The sequence below is a fragment of the Euprymna scolopes genome, chromosome 21, assembly GCF_053919585.1.
Source record: "Euprymna scolopes isolate OS-2025 chromosome 21, ASM5391958v1, whole genome shotgun sequence".
In the NCBI taxonomy this organism is placed as follows: domain Eukaryota; kingdom Metazoa; phylum Mollusca; class Cephalopoda; order Sepiida; family Sepiolidae; genus Euprymna; species Euprymna scolopes.
This window is the reverse complement of record NC_136502.1, coordinates 100,690,499-100,709,352: the sequence shown is the minus strand read 5'-3', so window position 1 is coordinate 100,709,352 and position 18,854 is coordinate 100,690,499. Positions and strand designations below refer to the sequence as shown.

General features: G+C 35.2%; 1 protein-coding gene across 1 annotated transcript in view; it reads right to left on the bottom strand.

Annotated features, from left to right (window-relative positions):
• Positions 1 to 12,432, bottom strand: part of LOC145242630 (uncharacterized) — a 173,765-nt gene extending 161,333 nt beyond the window's left edge. Inside the window, exon 1 of the mRNA XM_080105749.1 lies at positions 11,881 to 12,432. Coding sequence (XP_079961875.1) covers positions 11,881 to 12,012 — 132 coding nt within the window. The 5' untranslated portion in view covers positions 12,013 to 12,432. The remainder of the gene's footprint in view (positions 1 to 11,880) is intronic.
• Between the last annotated feature and the right edge of the window lie 6,422 nt (positions 12,433 to 18,854).

The following is an 18,854-nucleotide window of genomic DNA, read 5'->3' as shown; positions in this document are numbered from 1 at the left end:
AACTCGGTTGTGCTAAAAAGCATTTTTGATTGTTAATTTATTAAAACATTGGCAACGCTATTTACTTCCCTTGGAACTCCGGTATTTTTTAGCCAAACATTTTCACTAATTTTCGCCCCAAAAATGTCTAATTTTCTATCTTATCGATTTTCGTAATTTTTGGATATATTCATTGCTATTACTTCACAATATAGTAGAGACCAATAGTTTGCCTTAAAATTCAATATTTAAAATCTCATTTCGCTGTTACAGTAGAACTGAACCAAAATCTTTGGGTTCAAATTAGGAAATTTACTTGTAATTTTAAATTTTGCTTTCGATAATTTCTTCAGTTTACGTTTTGAGTTTTTAAAATTTAAATTAAGAAACTGTCGATTCATCCACGGTGTACAGTCACAAAAAAAAACATCCACGATGACAATTCAAACGCAGTTTACACGAGATCCAGAAAGGTCATTAAAGACAAACGCACAGGAGTATCCAACGCTGTGGATAAATTTATTTTATCGGATTAAGGGTTTCCGTAGTGGAGATTAAAGCTGCGGGAGAAACGAGTTTTTATTTGTTTTTTCGAAAAAAAAAAAATCTTGAATGTTCAGCGAGACAGTCAAAGGAAATATTAGTCTTTATATCCGGTTATGTTCGGGTCATAATCGGATTATGGGTGATTAATATTTACATTAATTTTGATTGACACTAATTAACAAGCCTTTATTTTTAATTTCCAATTAAATTGTATGCGCTTTTATCATGTCTAACGCAAATTGAACAAATGCTTTTATTTTATTCAATCTAACTTTAAGCGAAAAAATCCAACATTAACTAATGATCCAAAATGGCTGAGTTCATTTAATGACTAAGTCAAAATATCTAACCCACGTGACGAAAAAAAATTCTAAATTACAGAACTCCGCATTAATTTTAAAAAGTTGATATGCCGTAAAAAAAAAAAAAAAAAAAAAAAAAAAAAAAAAATGTTTAAGTTTTTTATCTTATTCGATGAAATAATGCACATCCGTTTATATCCGGAATTGTGCACCCCTAAAGCTGAAGAGGTAGACGTAATGATCTTTAGGCCAGAATAAACATCCCTTTCTTTCCAGCTGAGAAAGTGCTGGTCTTTGGTGTATAGTTCGAAAATACACAGGAAATGTCAAAATGGATTGCTGATGAGGATCGAACTCCCGATCTAGGAGAACCGGGGCAACTGGTTATTGCACTGCAAATTAAACTTTAAAGAGAAACGAACAATATTTTCAATAGTAAAACAAAATATCCAGGCGACACGAAGGTTTGAAATCCGACTTGCAGTCGAAATAAGAGGAAAAAGTTTCCAGAAAGCTGTAAGCCGCATTTATATGAACAGAGGCAATAAATCCATTACAAATCGGTTTGGAGTTTTAGATATACATCGATTATTCATATTTTGATTCTTCGGATTACTGTTCTCATCTTAAGTATTTGCATGGAGCCGTGGATGAAATATTTGGTAAAATTCAATTTTAAAAATTCTTGGAGATTGGAGGTTAAATTCTTAGTGCAGGCGACCAAAAATACAATTGCAAATTAAAACAGTTATGGCTGACGGAACGAGAGCATGTTACCCCCGTCGATTAAATAAAGGGTTCCATTCGAATTCTGGTACAGTTCGAAAAGTTACGCCTGAACAAGGTTGGAGCTTATATGACCGAAACTTTCTGCAAGATGAGAATACTCCGAAGAATCCAAATATGTAATATCGATTACGTTTTTTTTATTCGATGAAATTAATCTTTTAAAAAAAAAAAAAAAAAAATTTGCATTGAAGTTAGAATGTAAACGGTTCCTTGATAAAGTTGTAAATATTTTGAATTGCTCACTTCATTGCGCGCGTGGGCGAACGCTTTAAGCCAATCAGGTAATTTTGCGTGTATTTACAATCACGTGATTCAAGCAGATTGGACCCCCCTTCCTTTCCTAATTATTTGCATATAATACATTATCCATTAAACTTCTACTTTTGAACTTTAAGAAAAGTATACAGCAATGAACATTGGATTACTTACAAATAAGTTTTTTGTACATAAAAAATGTTTAAAGTTTTGACCCAACAGCATACAATGAATATAATTACATACTTATAAATATGACATCGTTTCAATGAAATTGTCCGAATTGCTCGTGTAAATCCACAACAAATATGGGATGTTGGTTTAATTCTGTACCACTGCAAGAACTTGGACCTGGGTCGGAAAATGAGATGTCAGCGCCCCCAGAGGAGGGGCACTCAGACCTGCAAGGGCTGCCTGTACAACCCCGTCGACATTCCCCGGTGAAAGCGCCTCGGGCGATTAGCAATTTAAATAACCCCTTCTCAAAGGCGGCAAAACCTGGGAAGGTGGACGTCCTAGAACCGCACAAAACTAAACTTCCACCGCAAAAATCAAGAGACCGTGTCATTACTGGAATGGTTAAATGATTTATTTGCCAAATAAAATAACTTCAAAAATATTATACATCCTTAAGAAATGAGGATTGTTAAGCCTTCATTCTACAAGCAAACTCACTGCTGATGCAATTCTCTATCTATATAAAAGCCAAGTACGGCCAAGGATGGAATACTGTTGCCATATCTGGGCAGGAGCTGCCAAAAACAGCCTATCATGCCTTGACAGAGTGCAGGATGGACTTCGTGGTTTAGTGGGGGATGCCCTTTTCTCTACCCTGCAACCTCTCTCCCACAGAAGAGACGTTGCGAGCCTATCCTTGTTTTGTCGTTGTTTTCATGGCGGATGCTCGTCTGAACTCCAATCCCTGGTCCCCCCTCGCCAAACTTTCACGAAAAACACCCGTCTAGCTGAATCCACTGTGAAAAATTTCCCCCACTCTATATCTGTGCCTAAATCAAAACGCGGATTTCATGAGCAAAGCTTCTTTCTTAGAACTGCACGCCTGTGGAACTCTGTTCCGTCTGCCTGCTTCCCTCCGGACTACAACTTGGATGTCTTCAAGTCTAATGTTAGCAAATTCCTAATGAACCACCCCCCTAATTAAACACTTCATAAAATCTCCTCACTAACGTGATGTACTTGCAATAACCCTTATCCCTGAGTGGCTTCCGGGCCTTGATAAGTGGTGATCACTGTAAAAAAAAAAAAAAAAAAAAAAAGCAAACAAGGTATTTCTTTATTGGATTATATCTCGAAAGGTTTTCCGATTAAGTTTTAGGAAACCATTTTATGGTCAAATATTGATTCAAGGTTTCAAAATATAATAGACTCGATTTTATAAGTGTCAATATAAATTACATAATCCAAAAATCTGTCTAGGCACCTATAAAGTTGAGCTTTTCGTACTAACATTGATATTAAAAGTCTTTGCCTAAAATTCTTTATATACTTGGCCATGGATCAGCGAACAACTTCATTAAGGTTAATTTTCATATTCCTTTGAAAAAAAGCTTTAATTTGTTTTATTAAAAGATCAGTTTCATTTAACCATTACGTTGAATTCTATTCATCCATAGTTTCTACGTTGTGCATAAAGTTTAGGATGAAAGTCTAGCAGACATGTTTTGTAAGAATTGAAATTGATTTGACTTACCGGGGGTGGGTCGGAGGGGGGGAAAGACACTGAACTGCTGTTTTGCCGTTACTGAGAAACTGGGTGTCTATTTCCTACTAAGTTAAATAGACATTCTAATCACGTTGGAATTCTCGCCACTGAGAGTTAGTATGTATAAAAGGAGTTGTCTCACTACGGGTTAGTGATTAGTTAAGAACAGTTAACTAGCTTGCTAGTCGGTTAGCGTCTCTTAGACCGATTACCTCGTTACTGTTGTTCGGCAAACGTTACCAGTTAATTGTTACCTTTACAAGGAAAGAAAAGACTGCTTGTAAGCAACGTCACCATTTCGTTGCAAGCCCTTACTGCCTTTTCTTACCCCCCCCCCTCTTGTTGGTGAAATAATCCAGACAGTTTATAATTTTACATGTGTGCGAAACATCTCAACCAAACTCTTGAATATTTGGTCTCCAAACTTGAAACTAGAGATATAGTATTTGAACCTGTAAAACACTTTCGATTTGGTTTTTAGCCGGCAAAAATAGCTGATAATGGGTTAAAAAAAAAATAAAAAAAAAAAATCAGTTGACCATGGCAGGATCAATCGAATAAACCTGTTACTCCTGTGCATGCTCAAAATTTTTAATTCATAGCTTAAAGTCGATGAATTTAAAACGCATCTTATCCATTTGTTGATAGCTCAAACGGTAACAATACTGGGGTGTTAAACGTTTGGATTTCGAGTCTAGCTAATGGCACTCAAGTTATTTTTTATAACTTGAAATTACTGTATATTAGATACAATGTTATAATCGATTAGAAATTGGCTCTATAATAAATCTGAAGTTTGCATGAATTCAAATATGGATTTTAGGACAGGGCAACGCCGGGCGGCCTGCTAGTCTTCACTATAAAAGTAAATAGAATATCAACAGAAATTCAATGATGCTCTTTAAATTTTTGTAGTTTTCTGGTAGGAAATTCAGAAATTTATAACATTGGCATAAAAATACGATTTATAGCTATGTGTCAAAAGGTCAAAGGTCATCCAGAAAAGCCAGTTTCAGAGAGATCGATGAAGATTACATCTCATCCCTCCTGCATATCTAACATTACATGACAATCTACATGAATATTTTTAACCATGTGCTTCCCCTCCTCCCAAGAGAATTGGATACATGAAAGCACTCCATCTGCTTCATGACTCAGTAAAACAATCGAATTGAAACCGAAACGACTTTTGCCGTGGTTTGGTAGAAGTAACTTTACACTCTTTGCTCATTAAAGATTTGACTTTAATACGGAATATCATTTCGCATGTAAATTTAACCTAAACTGAACACCCACTTCAGGACTGAAGTTTACTCTTTGGTGTCGAAAATGAACAGGCTTGAAATGGTTTCTGCACATATGCTCGTTTAAATCAAAAACATCCTTAGCCACTCCAACGCATTTTTTTAAAAGAGAAACGGAGCAACTAGTTATTGCACTGCAATAAACAAATTAACCTATATAAAAAGAAAGAGTGTATGTGGGGGTGGGACACTCTTTTCACTAGTTAAAGAGACGTGTTGAAATCCGACTTTAAGTCGAAATGAAAAAGTTTCCAGAAAGCTGTAAGCCGCATTTATATGAACAGAGGCAACAAATCGATTACAAATCGGTTTGGAGTTTTAGATATACATCGATTATTCATATTTTGATTCTTCGGATTACTGTTCTCATCTTAAGTATTTGCATGGAGCTGTGGATGAAATATTTGGTAAAATTCAATTTTAAAAATTCTTGGAGATTGGAGGTTCAATTCTTAGTGCAGGCGACCAAAAAATACAATTGCAAATTAAAACAGTTATGGTTGATTGAACGAGAGCATGTTACCCCCGTCGATTAAATAAAGGGTTCCATTCGAATTCTGGTACAGTTCGAAAAGTTACGCCTGAACAAGGTTGGAGCTTATATGACCGAAACTTTCTGCAAGATGAGAATACTCCGAAGAATCCAAATATGTAATATCGATTACGTTTTTTTAATCCGATGAAATTAATCTTTAACCAAATTTTTGCATTGAGGTTAAAATGTAAACGGTTCCTTGATAAAGTTGTAAATATTTTGAATTGCTCACTTCATTGCGCGCGTGGGCGAACGCTTTAAGCCAATAAGGTAATTTTGCGTGTATTTACAATCACGTGATTCAAGCAGATAGGCCCCCCTTCCTTTCCTAATTATTTGCATATAATACATTAAACTTCTACTTTTGAACTTTAAGAAAAGTATACAGCAATGAACATTGGATTACTTACAAATAGGTTTTTTTTGTACATAAAAAATGTTTAAAGTTTTGACCCAACAACACACAATGAATATAATTACATACTTATAAATATGACATCGTTTCAATGAAATTGTCCGAATTGCTCGTGTAAATCCACAACAAATATGGGATGTTGGTTTAATTCCGTACCACTGCAAGAACTTGGACCTGGGTCGGAAAGTGGAATGGAGAAGTCAGCGGCCCCAGAGGAGAGGCACTCAGACCTGCAAGAACTGCCTGTGCAGCCCCGTCGACATTACTCGGTGAAGGCGCCTCGGGCGATTAGCAATAAACTAACCCCTTCTCAAAGGCGGCAAAACCTGGGTGGGTGGACGTCCTAGAACTGCACAGAATTTAACTTTTTTTCGCAAAATCAGACGTTACTGGAATGGTTAAATGTTGATTTTATTTGCCAAATAAAATAACTTCAAAAATATTATACATCCTTAAGAAATGAGGATTGTTAAGCCTTCATTCTACAAGCAAACAAGGTATTTCCTATCGTCTTTGTTGGATTATATCCCGAAAGTTTTTCTAGAAAAAAAAAAAAAGCATTTTAGGAAACCATTTTATGGTCAGTTATTGATTCAAGACTTCAAAATGTAATTGTCTCGATTTTATAAGTTAATGTAAATTACATAATCAAAAACACTTATCTAGACACCTATAAAGTTGACTTGTTCGCATTTACATTGATATTAAAAGCTTACTTTGTCTATTTAAAACCTATTAAAACGAAATTCTTAATATACTTAGCCATGGATCTGAGAACAACTTGTTTAAGGTTAATTTGCATATTGCTTTGAAAAAAGCGCCTTCATTAATTTATTTTTTTGGTTTCTTATTGACTGATTAATTTAACCATTACGCTAAATTCTATTTATCCATAGTTGTTACGTTGTGCACAATTGCATAAAACTCAGGATGAAAGTCGAGCAGACAGGTTTATATAGGAGTGATCTTGCGTGTGCCAAATATCAACCAAACTTTGAATATTTGTTCTACAAACTTGAAACTAGAAGATATGGTATTTTGACCCGTGGAACACTTTCGATTTGGTTTTTAGCCAGCAAAAATAACGGATAAGGGGGTAAAAAAAAAAAAAAAAAAAAAAAAAAAAAAAAAATCAGTTGACCGTGGCAGGATCAAGTCGAATAAAACTTACTCTTATGCATGAAAAAAAAAAAATTATATATATATATATATATATATATCTTAAAGTCGATTTAATTTAAAACCTTATCCATTTGTTGATAGCTCAAACAGTAACGATACTGGGGCGTTAAAAGTTGATTTAGATTCTAGCTAATGGCACCCAGTTCTTTTTTATAACTTGAAATTAATACTGTATATTGGCTACAATGTAATCGATTGAAAGTTGGCTCTATAATACGAAATCTTTATGAATTCAAATATATTTATATCTTATGAACGGGCAACACCGGGCGGCCTGCTAGTCTTCACTAGCAAAGTCAACGTAGCTGAAAATATTAACAGAAATTCAGTGATACTCGTTCTTTTAAAATTTTTACAGTTTTCTGGAGTTTCCTCCCGCCCCCAAGTACGAAATCTTCAGAAATTTATAACATTAGTTTAATGATTTATAGCTGCAGACGTGTCAAAAGGTCAAAGGTCATCAAGAAAAGCCAGTTTCAGAGATCGAATGAAGATTACATCTCACCCCCTCCATGTCTAACATTACATGACAATCTACATGATTGTTTCAACCACGTGTTTCCCCCCCCCCCAAGAGAATTGGATACATGAAAGCATTCCATCTGCTTCATGACTCAGCAAAACAATCGAATTGAAACCGAAACGACTTATACCGTGGTAGAAGTAACTTTACACTTTGTTAAAAGAAAGAGATTGTCTGACTTTAGTACGGAATATCATTTCGCATGTAAACTTAACCTAAACTGAACACCCACTTTCGGAACGAATAAATTTTATGGACGAGATTGAGATTTGCAGTTAGCGAAGTTTACTCTTTCATGTGCAAAATGAACAGGCTTGAATGTGGTGTCTGCGCATACACTCGTTTAAATTTTTAAAAATCCTAATCAACTCAAATGCATTTCTCTAAAGAAAAAAAAAATTGGCGTTTTCAATCCACCCGTGAATGCATAAAAAGACAAGAGCTAAAATCTACGGCAGAGACGTTCTACGTTGCTTTAGCGCCCCTCCCTCTTCGCACCATTGTCTGGGCTTGGGGTTGCGGTCTCGATTCACGCGTACAGTTGGAAATGTACGCACGCAAACATCAACGAACAACTTTCATTATCGTATGCTTATCAATGTAGCAACTCGAAATATTCAGCTTTTCTTGCTAAATGTCCTATGAAAACAAATGAATATTGAATCTTAATGAAATTTAATTTGTATAAATGAGTGGGAAAGCTTAATTTTTTAGAACGTGGATAATCCACGGAATTTAAATCGACTCATACTTTGGCATCTCAGTTAAAGAATCTGTTGTACAAGAACCATGAAAATATGGTGAAAGTTTGCCGGAACGGATTTTCCGGGGTACCAATTCCATGTGTGTGCACTTGTTAAATTCCGATATTTTGTTGATGTAGTTATATTCATACAGGGCTTTTTATTAATTAGGTCAATGTGCACTGGTTGTTCAGTTTCTTCCGAAAGCCGTTCTTATTTTCGATACTAGTGCAGAGAGTGATCCGGACGTAAATAACGTTATTTAAAAAGCCATTCTTAACATGGGGAGCGGGGTGTTTTGTACCTATTCTATAATTCAACATTACAATTGAATAAAAAACATTAAACTTGGAAATATGATTTAAAAGTAGCGCAGATCACTCTGCACTAGCACCTTATTTTCAAACTCTCCATGTTAAGAATGGCTTTCGGTATAAACAGGTTGGCCAACCAGTGCACATTGAACTAATTTTCTTGAATTTGAATTCTTGAAAGAATTTGTGTGTGTGGAATTAACTAGAAATTACGTTTAATAAACGTTTTCATTTCGTAGAAAAACTTCAGCTCGTCTGCACGTGCTCACTGAACCATTTCATTAAAAACAATGATGGCAGCCAATTCAAACTACTAGAAATATTTCATAATACGGGTATTTATATCTTAAAGTCGTCATTTTATTGAAAGATTGTAAGGAGTCTTCAGTTGGCGTAACAGCACTTTGACCAAAATATTAAAGTCTTTAATAAAATGGAGGGGTTTATGCAACAATGTCACCGTGCTATTTTTTAAAATAGCAAGTTAATTATAGTTCAACAATATTTTTATAAAGTTGTTAGGTGAAAGTACAGAATAGTTACAAGACTCCTCCCATGTTAAGAATGGCTTTTTAAACATTTCAGCACGGTAACAAATGCATAAGTACCAAAACTGAAATAGGTTTAAGTGTATAGTTTGTTCTTTAATTTAACTGGCCAGTTAGAACGAACGATTCATTTCACGCTAATATGACGTCACATCCGCCCGGTGATGAAGTAACAGTTGATATTAAAGGTAAATTTGCAATAATTCAGATATCGAGTGGAGGGTGCGATGGCTGGCAATAAAATCACTGCATGGCTTTGAATTACCGTTTAAAATTCAAGCAATCAGGTTTTAAATGTTATTGCTATTTCAAATTTGACGGGAAAGAACTTTTAATGTTGGGGCAAGGACGCATTTCATGTGCAATTTTTTTAAAGTCGCGTTAATTTATTGAAAAAGTCACTTATATTCAAGCTTTCATTCTAGTCATTTATGACCTTCAAAATCACTTAATATCAATGTGAGCGTTGCATACATGGCGTCGTGTTCTATTTTAATGTCAACCATGTTTACCCGGAGTAGCCCGAGTTGGACACATTGCGCCAAATTAAGGACAAAAAAAAAAAAAAAAAAAAAAAAAAAAAAAAAAAAAAAAAAAAAAAAGGTACTTAGAGAAAACCGTGCTATTTGTATAGTATTTAAGTTTTTATAGTCGAGTCACCACTTATCAAGGCCCGAAGGCCACTCGAAGATAAGAGGTTAATGAATGTAAGATGGTGTAGTAACAGTTAATGGTGTAACTTTAATAGAATTTGATTCGTGGAGACAGCTCAAAAACTTTTTTACATTGCATTTGAAGGATACCATATTGTATTGAACCGGGAAGCAGGCCAGCGGAACAGTGTTTCGCAGGCGAGTAAGTTTAAGAAATTTTTTCGTGGAATCTGCGCCTAGATATAGGCACAGACAAGTTCAATTAAAGTTTTGCGGTATTAGGTTTGTTAAATTAGGTAAAAGTACAGAACAGTTACAAAACGGTTCCCTTCCCAAGAATGGATTTCTAAACATTTAAGCACGGTACCTTCTATGCATAAGAGCAAAAAAAAAAAAATAAATAAAAATAACTCTACTAGAACCTAAATTCTACCCCCTCCACTATAGTAACCCTTAGATGCGCGAAAACTTTCTACTTTAGCTTTTTTTCCCGACACTGCTTTTAGAGTTTACTTTCTGCTCTTGACTATACCAAGATGCAGAAATTTAAATGTTATAGTTTGCTGCACAGAACCCCACCTAGAATGCTTACAAATCTGGTCAGTAATCAGTAACAATATGCTGGGGTTGGAGGTGAGCAAGATACGGAACCAGTCTTGTCTAATGTCGTGCCAAAATTTGTGTAGGACAAGTAAAATCAGAGTTAAAACACTTAACGGTCATTCAGGTTAGAAGACAAAACGAGGGGTAAAAATTGCTCATCGTGCGAGTGATTTTTAGGCCAATATGAATCTTTCCATCCTCAAAAAAATGCTTTCGAATTATTTCTATAGATTTCCGGAGGGGGGGGGTGAACACAAAAATAACGTTCAAAATTACGAACAAGTAGTTTCCAAGTTATGAAACAAATGTTAGTAAAAAATAAATAGATCAACTTAAAATGATCACCCACTTTATGGCCATTTTTTTTTTTTTTTTTTTTTTTTTTTTTGGTTGGAGGGGGAAGACTTTCCACTACCGGAAAATCCTTTAAAATTACCATTGACGTTTAAAATTCCAGAAACACGTAGGGTGCTAGTGCACTTACTGATCCGCGCTATATATTTTTTTTTTTTTTTTAAATCGTATTTCCAAGTTTAATTAAAGTTTTTTATTCTATTGTAAAGTATAGAATAGGTACAAAACACCCTCTCCCCATGTTAAGAATGGCTTTTTTTTTTTTTTTTTTTTTTTTTGAGGGTGGAAACATTTCAGCACGGATCAATAAGTGCACTAGTACCACAAGTAGTTTCCAAGATATGAAATGCACCCACTTTATGGCCACTTTTATTGAGGGGGGGGCTGCCGGTTTATGTTTTTCGTACTTTTGGAGAGAGGTATTCTATTACAGAAGTTTTGGTATTATTATACAAACACCGTGACAGCGTTAGGGTTAGGGGTTGGGTTAATTCGCTGTCACGGTGTTTGTATAGTTTTACCGAAGTTTTTAACAGGCGTTCTGCAGTTTAACAGTTTTAACGCAAGTAACGCGCCGATATTAACAGAGCAGAAGAACTTTAATTATTTCAAAAATTCTGTTTACATTTGGTGGGGGCGGATTTTTCGAGGGTGGAAAAATTCTTAATATTTACCAGTTTGTATAATTATTAAACGTAAATTTGTACTTGAACTCAAACGCCTTTAAAATGACTTGGGTTTACGGGTATGATGAAAACGAATATCACATTCAAAGTTTGAGACAAGCAGTTTTCTGCATATTAAAACATTTTTCCAATGTATTATACGTCAGCGGCGTTCGCCATTCTTAACATGGGTTAAGGTAGCGTTTTGTAACATGCACACGCATTAGTACTTTTCAGTTAGAAAAACATGGCCGCCAGTGAAAAGGGATTACATTAAGATATTAATATCCAGAAAAACATTTGTCTCAAATTTAAGCGATATTCGTTTTCAACATGCCCGAAAACCTACAAAAGTCGTCAATTTAATGGTGGATTTAGAGTTGCACTTAAGATAAAATACTAAGAAAAAAAATTTAAAAAAAAAAAAAAAAAAAAAAAAAAACTTACTTTATTCAAACACAGGGTTGAACATCTAGCAGCAACAGCATTGTCATAGACACTCCAGGTGTTTGCAGTTCCAGAAACGGTAACTATTACAAGAGTGGACAGTAATAGAACAAGTAGTTGAAACTTTTCCATTTTGTTTTTTTTTTTTGTTTTGTTTTTTTTCCAATTGAAAATTTTAGTTTTTAAGAGTGAAATTGAAACGAAAGGATATTCATTAATTTTTTTTTTTTTTTTTTTTTTTTTTTGGCAAAAGTTTTCCCTAAAAAAGGAGGAAAAACGTGTGATAAGATTCCTTTTAAATCAACGGTTTAGAAAAATATTTTGGACCTACAAAAAAGAAAGTCCTGGTTAAATCTTGTTGTTTTTTTTTTTTTTTTTTTTTAATTTTTTCCTACGTAAATGTCGTAGTTTCGTTGTGGTCCAGCATTTTCCGATACAGGACTAATACTAGACTCCCGCTATGTTTGTTTCTTATACAAATAGACACAGGGACGTTCCTTGGTTGTCGGATTTAGGCTGCAGGCGAGGTCAAGTGATGTTTACGGGGTGGCAAGGAAGCCGTGTCAAAGATAAAGTGATCTTATACGAAAGGCCTCGATCCATCTAAACAGCGAGTAAATAAAATGATAGGCTAATAAGGAAGAGATAAAAAAAAAAAGTTTTCAATTGAAAGCTAAAACTAAACTTATTTGTTTAAGGGACAACACTCAAGTTGGAAACCGGAAGTTCATACCGAAGTGGTGCGTGGACAGACCATCTTTTCTACGAGCAAACAGAAAAGTTAAAGATAGTTTTTCAAATTCGTATTGGATTTTTTTTGGACCACTTTTCTCATCTAGCATGTTCTCGTTCTGTCAGCCATGATCTGGTAGAAGTCTTAATTCGTAATTTTATTTGAGAGCAGTAGTCAGAAGGATCCAAATAATACGAATAATCAATCCTCATCTAAAACAATTTTCAGAAACAATTTTTTTTTAATCTACGAATATCAAAAAGCAGAAAAAAAATAAAACAATTGTCATTTTACGGTTGACAGACGTTTATAAAAAAATAGTGTACACTGTAAAAAAAAATGACGGAAAAATATTATTCTTTGACAAAGTTCGCACTCGTTATTGATCTAAAACCATTGCTAAAATGTACATACAAAACCATATAATTGTGTGAGTAATTTTTTTTTTATTTGAAAGTGATTATTATCATTTCTAATGACCTAAAAAAAACCAGTCAGCATTGATATTTTATTATAGATGGGAGGATTTCTGTCCAAATTCATTTTAGGCTACAAGATAACTCTAAGGTGGTCGTCTGACTTGTTAGTTGCTTTTCTTTCTTCGTACTAGAAAATGTCCGTCCAGTAGCTAGAAAAAGTAACGTATTCTGCTCACTAACTTTTATGTAACATAAGGAAAGTACACACACACACACACACACACACACACACACACACACTCATATATATTAGCAGGCTATTTTAATTCATAAAGAAATTGCGATAGTCATGTGAGTATCATATTTTTTCTAAACAGTTCATTCTTTTGAGTAAAAAAAAAAAAAAAATACTCGAGCTGAGACCAAAACCCAAACCTTAAGACAGTGAGTCAAGTACGATAACCATTAGGTCAGCTTGAGACAATCTTTAAAAATTGTTTTCAAACCTACTTATTCTTAAAATAAAAAATCTTTCATGTGAACCATTCACGCATGCGCATTCGTGAAACAATGTACAAACAAATAAAAATCCGACAACTTCACGTAACAATTTTTAAATTTTGACTCTTTAGAAGCCATTTTCTCCGGATGAAAACCGATAAAAAAATATTCCGCATGTCTGAATACCCTATATACCAAGTTTCAAGTATGTGGATCAAAAATTCGTTGCGTATATAGGTTGAGAACAGTCCTCACACACATTCTCATATATATATATATATATATATATATATATATATATATATATATATATATAAAGCCATGCTCGCTGCTTGTAAATAAACCAGCACTTCGAGCACTGTAAAGCGATGGGTGAGTGTTTATTTAAATGGATATTCGTTTAGGTCATTTCCGAGCACCGCTTACACAGGTCGGTGGGTAGAACTACCGACTATCAACGCGATGGTTGTAGGTTCAATCCTCGGTTAAGGAAATGTGCTAGTCTAGCCACACTGATAGGTTGATTATATTTACCAGGAATCGACTCAATAGATGACATACTGAACCACGGCCGTTGACAATGGGCGTTAATGGAATACCGTCTTTATGAATCTTACGGAGGCTGTTTAGGTGTGGTACCTTCTTGTAATGCTAAACTATCCGTCTGTATTAAGTGATATTAGGGATGCATAATCTATCCCGGGTTACGCCGACATACTGGAAATTGTGAGTTGCGGTGCAGGTTGGTTAGTGCAAAAAGATTTCAATGGGTTTAGTGACGACGGATGTCAAACGATGTAAATAGAGTCAGCGATGACACCTGGGTGTCATTAAGTTCGCGTGAAAGAAAACGAGCATGAAAAAGAGAGAGAGAAATATAACTTTTGGTTCGCATGTAAGTGCAGTCCGGCTTCTGAGTTTCGTCAAGAAAGAAGTATCGAGCGACGCACACTGCGTCGAAGAAAACTCAAAAAGAAAGTTTAAGTCGACAGTGCGATGCTCTCCCCCCCCCCCCGCTCACTCGTAGACAAATAAAGAATCCATGCCAGAAAATCGGCTTTATGTTTTCGCCGGAGGTTCTTTTCCAGCATCGACCAGTGACGGAAAGAATCGCATCCCCAAAGAGAAGACCAAGATAAGAAACAGAAAAAAAAGTTATGGTGACTTTATCGCAATATATATATATACACACACACTAGAGAAGACACGACTACATAAATGCATTACATAGACAGATGATCACAGCTGTGCACATACACGGGCACACATACATGCATATCACATAATTTTTTTTAACTTTGACCTATTATGACCCCTGAACATTTATTTAATAATAAGAGACCCAAGTAACAATAATGAGAGACATACGCAAGGAGACATAATAACCCAAAAGACAGAATCCCCCTCTGAAACATTACATTAGGTCCTTGTTCTTACTGAGAATCTGTAACAGCTTCCTTTGTTTGCAGAGTCTGATTCTCTTTGACTTCACAGTAACCACCAGATCCTATTAGATCTGACATTTTCTTGGACTATTCTGTTCTATCTGTTGGGGACGCACCCCTATTACCGGGAATAATGAACTATTCCATGACGTCACTTCCATCCATGACGTCACTTCCATTCATGACGTTACTTCCGAGTACTAAGAGCGGTTTACCAGAGAGTGGGACACAAACACGCGGTGGATGGTCGTCAACAACTAATCCTGCCATGAGTAAAGATATTGTTCAATTCACACTTTCATGTATTTTCTTAAAACATATTTAATTAATTGTTCCTGAGTCTTTATCGTCATTTATTCAACCACTAACACCACAGCACTATCCATTAACACGGTAGCATCCATTGCCTTTGTCTACTGGTAGTATTATGATATCATCATCACTTGTGACTTGAAACCTAATAGTTTTTCCTTTGGAGATTTGGAATTCTCAAGTGCTTGTCTCATTTTCCACCTTAGTTCTCCTTGTGCCCTTGGATTTTTCAAGGCTGCCTCTTCGATTAGATTTATCATCTCTAAGTATAGAATCAGCTTGATGGTTGTGACGAAGTTAAAACCTTTGTTGAGCATCGATTACTCAGAGGGAGTTAAATGACGATAAATTTTGTTGATAATGGCTCTTGTTGGTGAATAGTAGACATGGAGTCTTATGGTCTTAGCTTTTAGATTTTCAAATTTATTTATTTGACGAGATTAAATTCTTCCTTGTATCCAGATATTCTCAGATGCGGATCTTGTCATCAGTTAAGGAGGAGGCCTGGGCGTTTGAAATGTTGGCCTGTAATTGATATTTATTCCACCGACTATTGTGCATTCTGCTTCGAATGAGCTCCTGCCTTAATCATGATAAAGAACTGTATATATGAGATTCTATGTAAATGTGTAAAACTATACAAAGGTGAGACACGTCGTCCACTTAAAGTAAGATTACAAGAACACTGGAAAGTCATAATACATGAAGAGATTGAAAAGTCGGGTATGGCTGACCATATATGGAAAGGAAACCCATCTACCTTTATAAGACGAAATAAAAAAATATATAGGTTTATATATACATATAAGTCGGTAGCAACGTCACAAACATATGAACTGACTAAAACGTTAAAATAAACTAAGAGATATGTACAAAATGTATAATGACTTTTTTTTAATTTATTTTTGACCCTTTTTGATCCCTTAAAAATTATTTTAGCCGACTAAAGACCCTTAAAAGAACGGTCCACAAAAAATCCAATCATTTGAGGGCCCTAGCACCGCTCTGCGACTTTTAGTTTCGGAGGAGATAGTTTGGAAATACGGAGACAGCTCGACAGACCGACAGGCAGACATATAGCCGTTTATATATATATATATATATATATATATATATATATATATATATATATATATATATATATATAGAGAGAGAGAGAGAGAGAGAGAGAGAGAGAGATCGTTTGTAATTTTTTTTATTTTTCCGTTTTCCTGCTAAAACATTCGAGAAAATTATACAAATCACAAACGAAAAAGCCTAACTCTCGTGATGACTACGACGATCGAAAGCGCGAGAGAGATGATTGAAATAAAAACACTCAGACACATTATACAAGTTAATGTGTGTGTGTGTGTGTGTGTGTGTGTGTGTGTGTATGTGTGTGTGTGTGTGTGTGTGTGTGTGTGTGTGTGAGGAACGGTCTCTTCCAAATTGCTCTGTCTTTTTGTTGTCGTTGTTTTTGGTCTGCAGACTTGATACTTGATATATAAGGGATTTGGTCTCGTGGAACAAATTCGATTTGGGTTTAACCGGTAAAAATAACTGCTAAGGGGTCAAAATTAAGGTAAAATAAAATTGACATTAATATATCGACTAAATGTGTTACTTTTTCGCATGAGCAAATATACCGTTAACAACATTATTTGTTAGGTTTTTACATGAGTACGGACTTAGCTCATATGGTAACAAATGATGCTAGAGAGCTATATGTTTCTGTTTCGATTCTAGCTGATGGCACCGAAGTCATATTTTTATTTTATTTTTTTTTTCAACTTTTGAAATCACTACTATATATTGGGTACAATATAATAATCAATAGAGAATTGGCTCTACAATAATAAATACGGAATATGCACGGATTAAAATATATTTAAACGTATTTTACGACCGGGCGGCCTGTTAGTATCTCTCTCTCTCTCTCTCTCTCTCTCTCTCTCTCTCTCTCTCTCTCTCTCTCTCTCTCTGTACTCCTTGTCGGATAATTAAAAATTCTGTAAACCTTCTCTACAGTTTTTTTTTTAATTTTAAATAATACAGAAACTGAGACATGTGCATGCGAGTATTATGTTTATTTTCTAAACAGTTCACTTCTTGTAAGTAAAAAAAAATACTCAAGTTGAGATCGAAACCAAAACGTAAGTGAGCCAAGTATAATAACCATTAGGCCAGCTTGACACGAACTTCAAAAATTGTTTTCAAACCTGCTTATTCTTAACACTAGAAATCTGTCATGTGAACCATTCATGCATGCGCATTCGTGAAACAGTTGACAAACAGAATAAAATCCGATGACCTTCGAGTACCAACTTTTCAATTTTTATCCCTTAGCAGCGGATGAAAACTGATAAAAAAGTTTTCCACGTGTCTGAATACCCTATATACTAAATTTCAAGTTTATAGATAAAAATTGGTAGAGTATATAGGTTTAGAAGTGTCCTCACACATACACATTTTCATTTTTATATATATACTAGCGGGGGTACCCAGCGTTGCCCCGGTGTTTGGAGGTTAAAAAAAACGTTGGCCGGGTGTTTGGAGGTGTAAAAGAAAAAAAGAATTTTAGTCGGAAGGTAGGATTGAACCCCGAAGCCTTAACGCGAAGGTGGAAACGAAAGGGAAAAAAGCCCAGCATCTAACCATCTCGGCCACGACGGGGAGGAATTGGTAAGTGCGTTCAGTTAAGGTTTATAAACTGAAATATACAGGAGCGAGGAAGTGGCGTGATATTTGACCTAATTTTGCGCTGCAAGCCAGCCGCCCCATCATTCGCTTTTTGAAGACGCGGCGACCTGGTAAAAGTTGCTCAAATTAAATACACACGCGACTCCCGTTGTTAAGTTGTAGATATTATCATTTAGACGTGATATAAAAAGTTTTAAGAAGGAGCAAACCCCTCCCCCCGAGAAGGCCTCGGAAAAAAGCCTTTCGCAGACATACACAAACAGCGAACATACATACACACACACATTTTTGCTTTTATATATATAGATATATATGCCAAAAACATCATATATATATATATATATATATTTGTAGTCATCGACATATAGTCCTGTTTCGTTGTATCACAACTCATCAGTGCCGCTAGACTAGCATCCCTCCCACGCCAAGGATTGAACCTAGAACCGTCGTGTTGACAGTCGGCACTTCTCCCACTCGACCATAGAATCGACGCCCGTAAATAACTCGTCGGAATAGATAGATAGATATATGTTAATGTCATTTAACTACTTGGTATAGTAATTACATAGGATAGCTCGATAGTGTAATACTAGAGCTACCAATAAAAGACCAATATTTTGAAAATGACTAAATGATTATGTGTCTATTCTTCTTTTAACGTGATATCTGTAATATATATATATAATATATATATGTGTGTGTGTATGTGTGTGTGCGCGCACGCGCGTGTATATTACTTAAAATGTTTCATCTGATTATTTCTTAAAATAAAAATGTCAAATGATGTGTGGTGTGTCTCCCGATCAAATTGTTTGTTTATTTAAAAATAACAAACAAAAAAAAAACTTACAATTCGGCACAAAGGTTGTGTATTAGTATTAT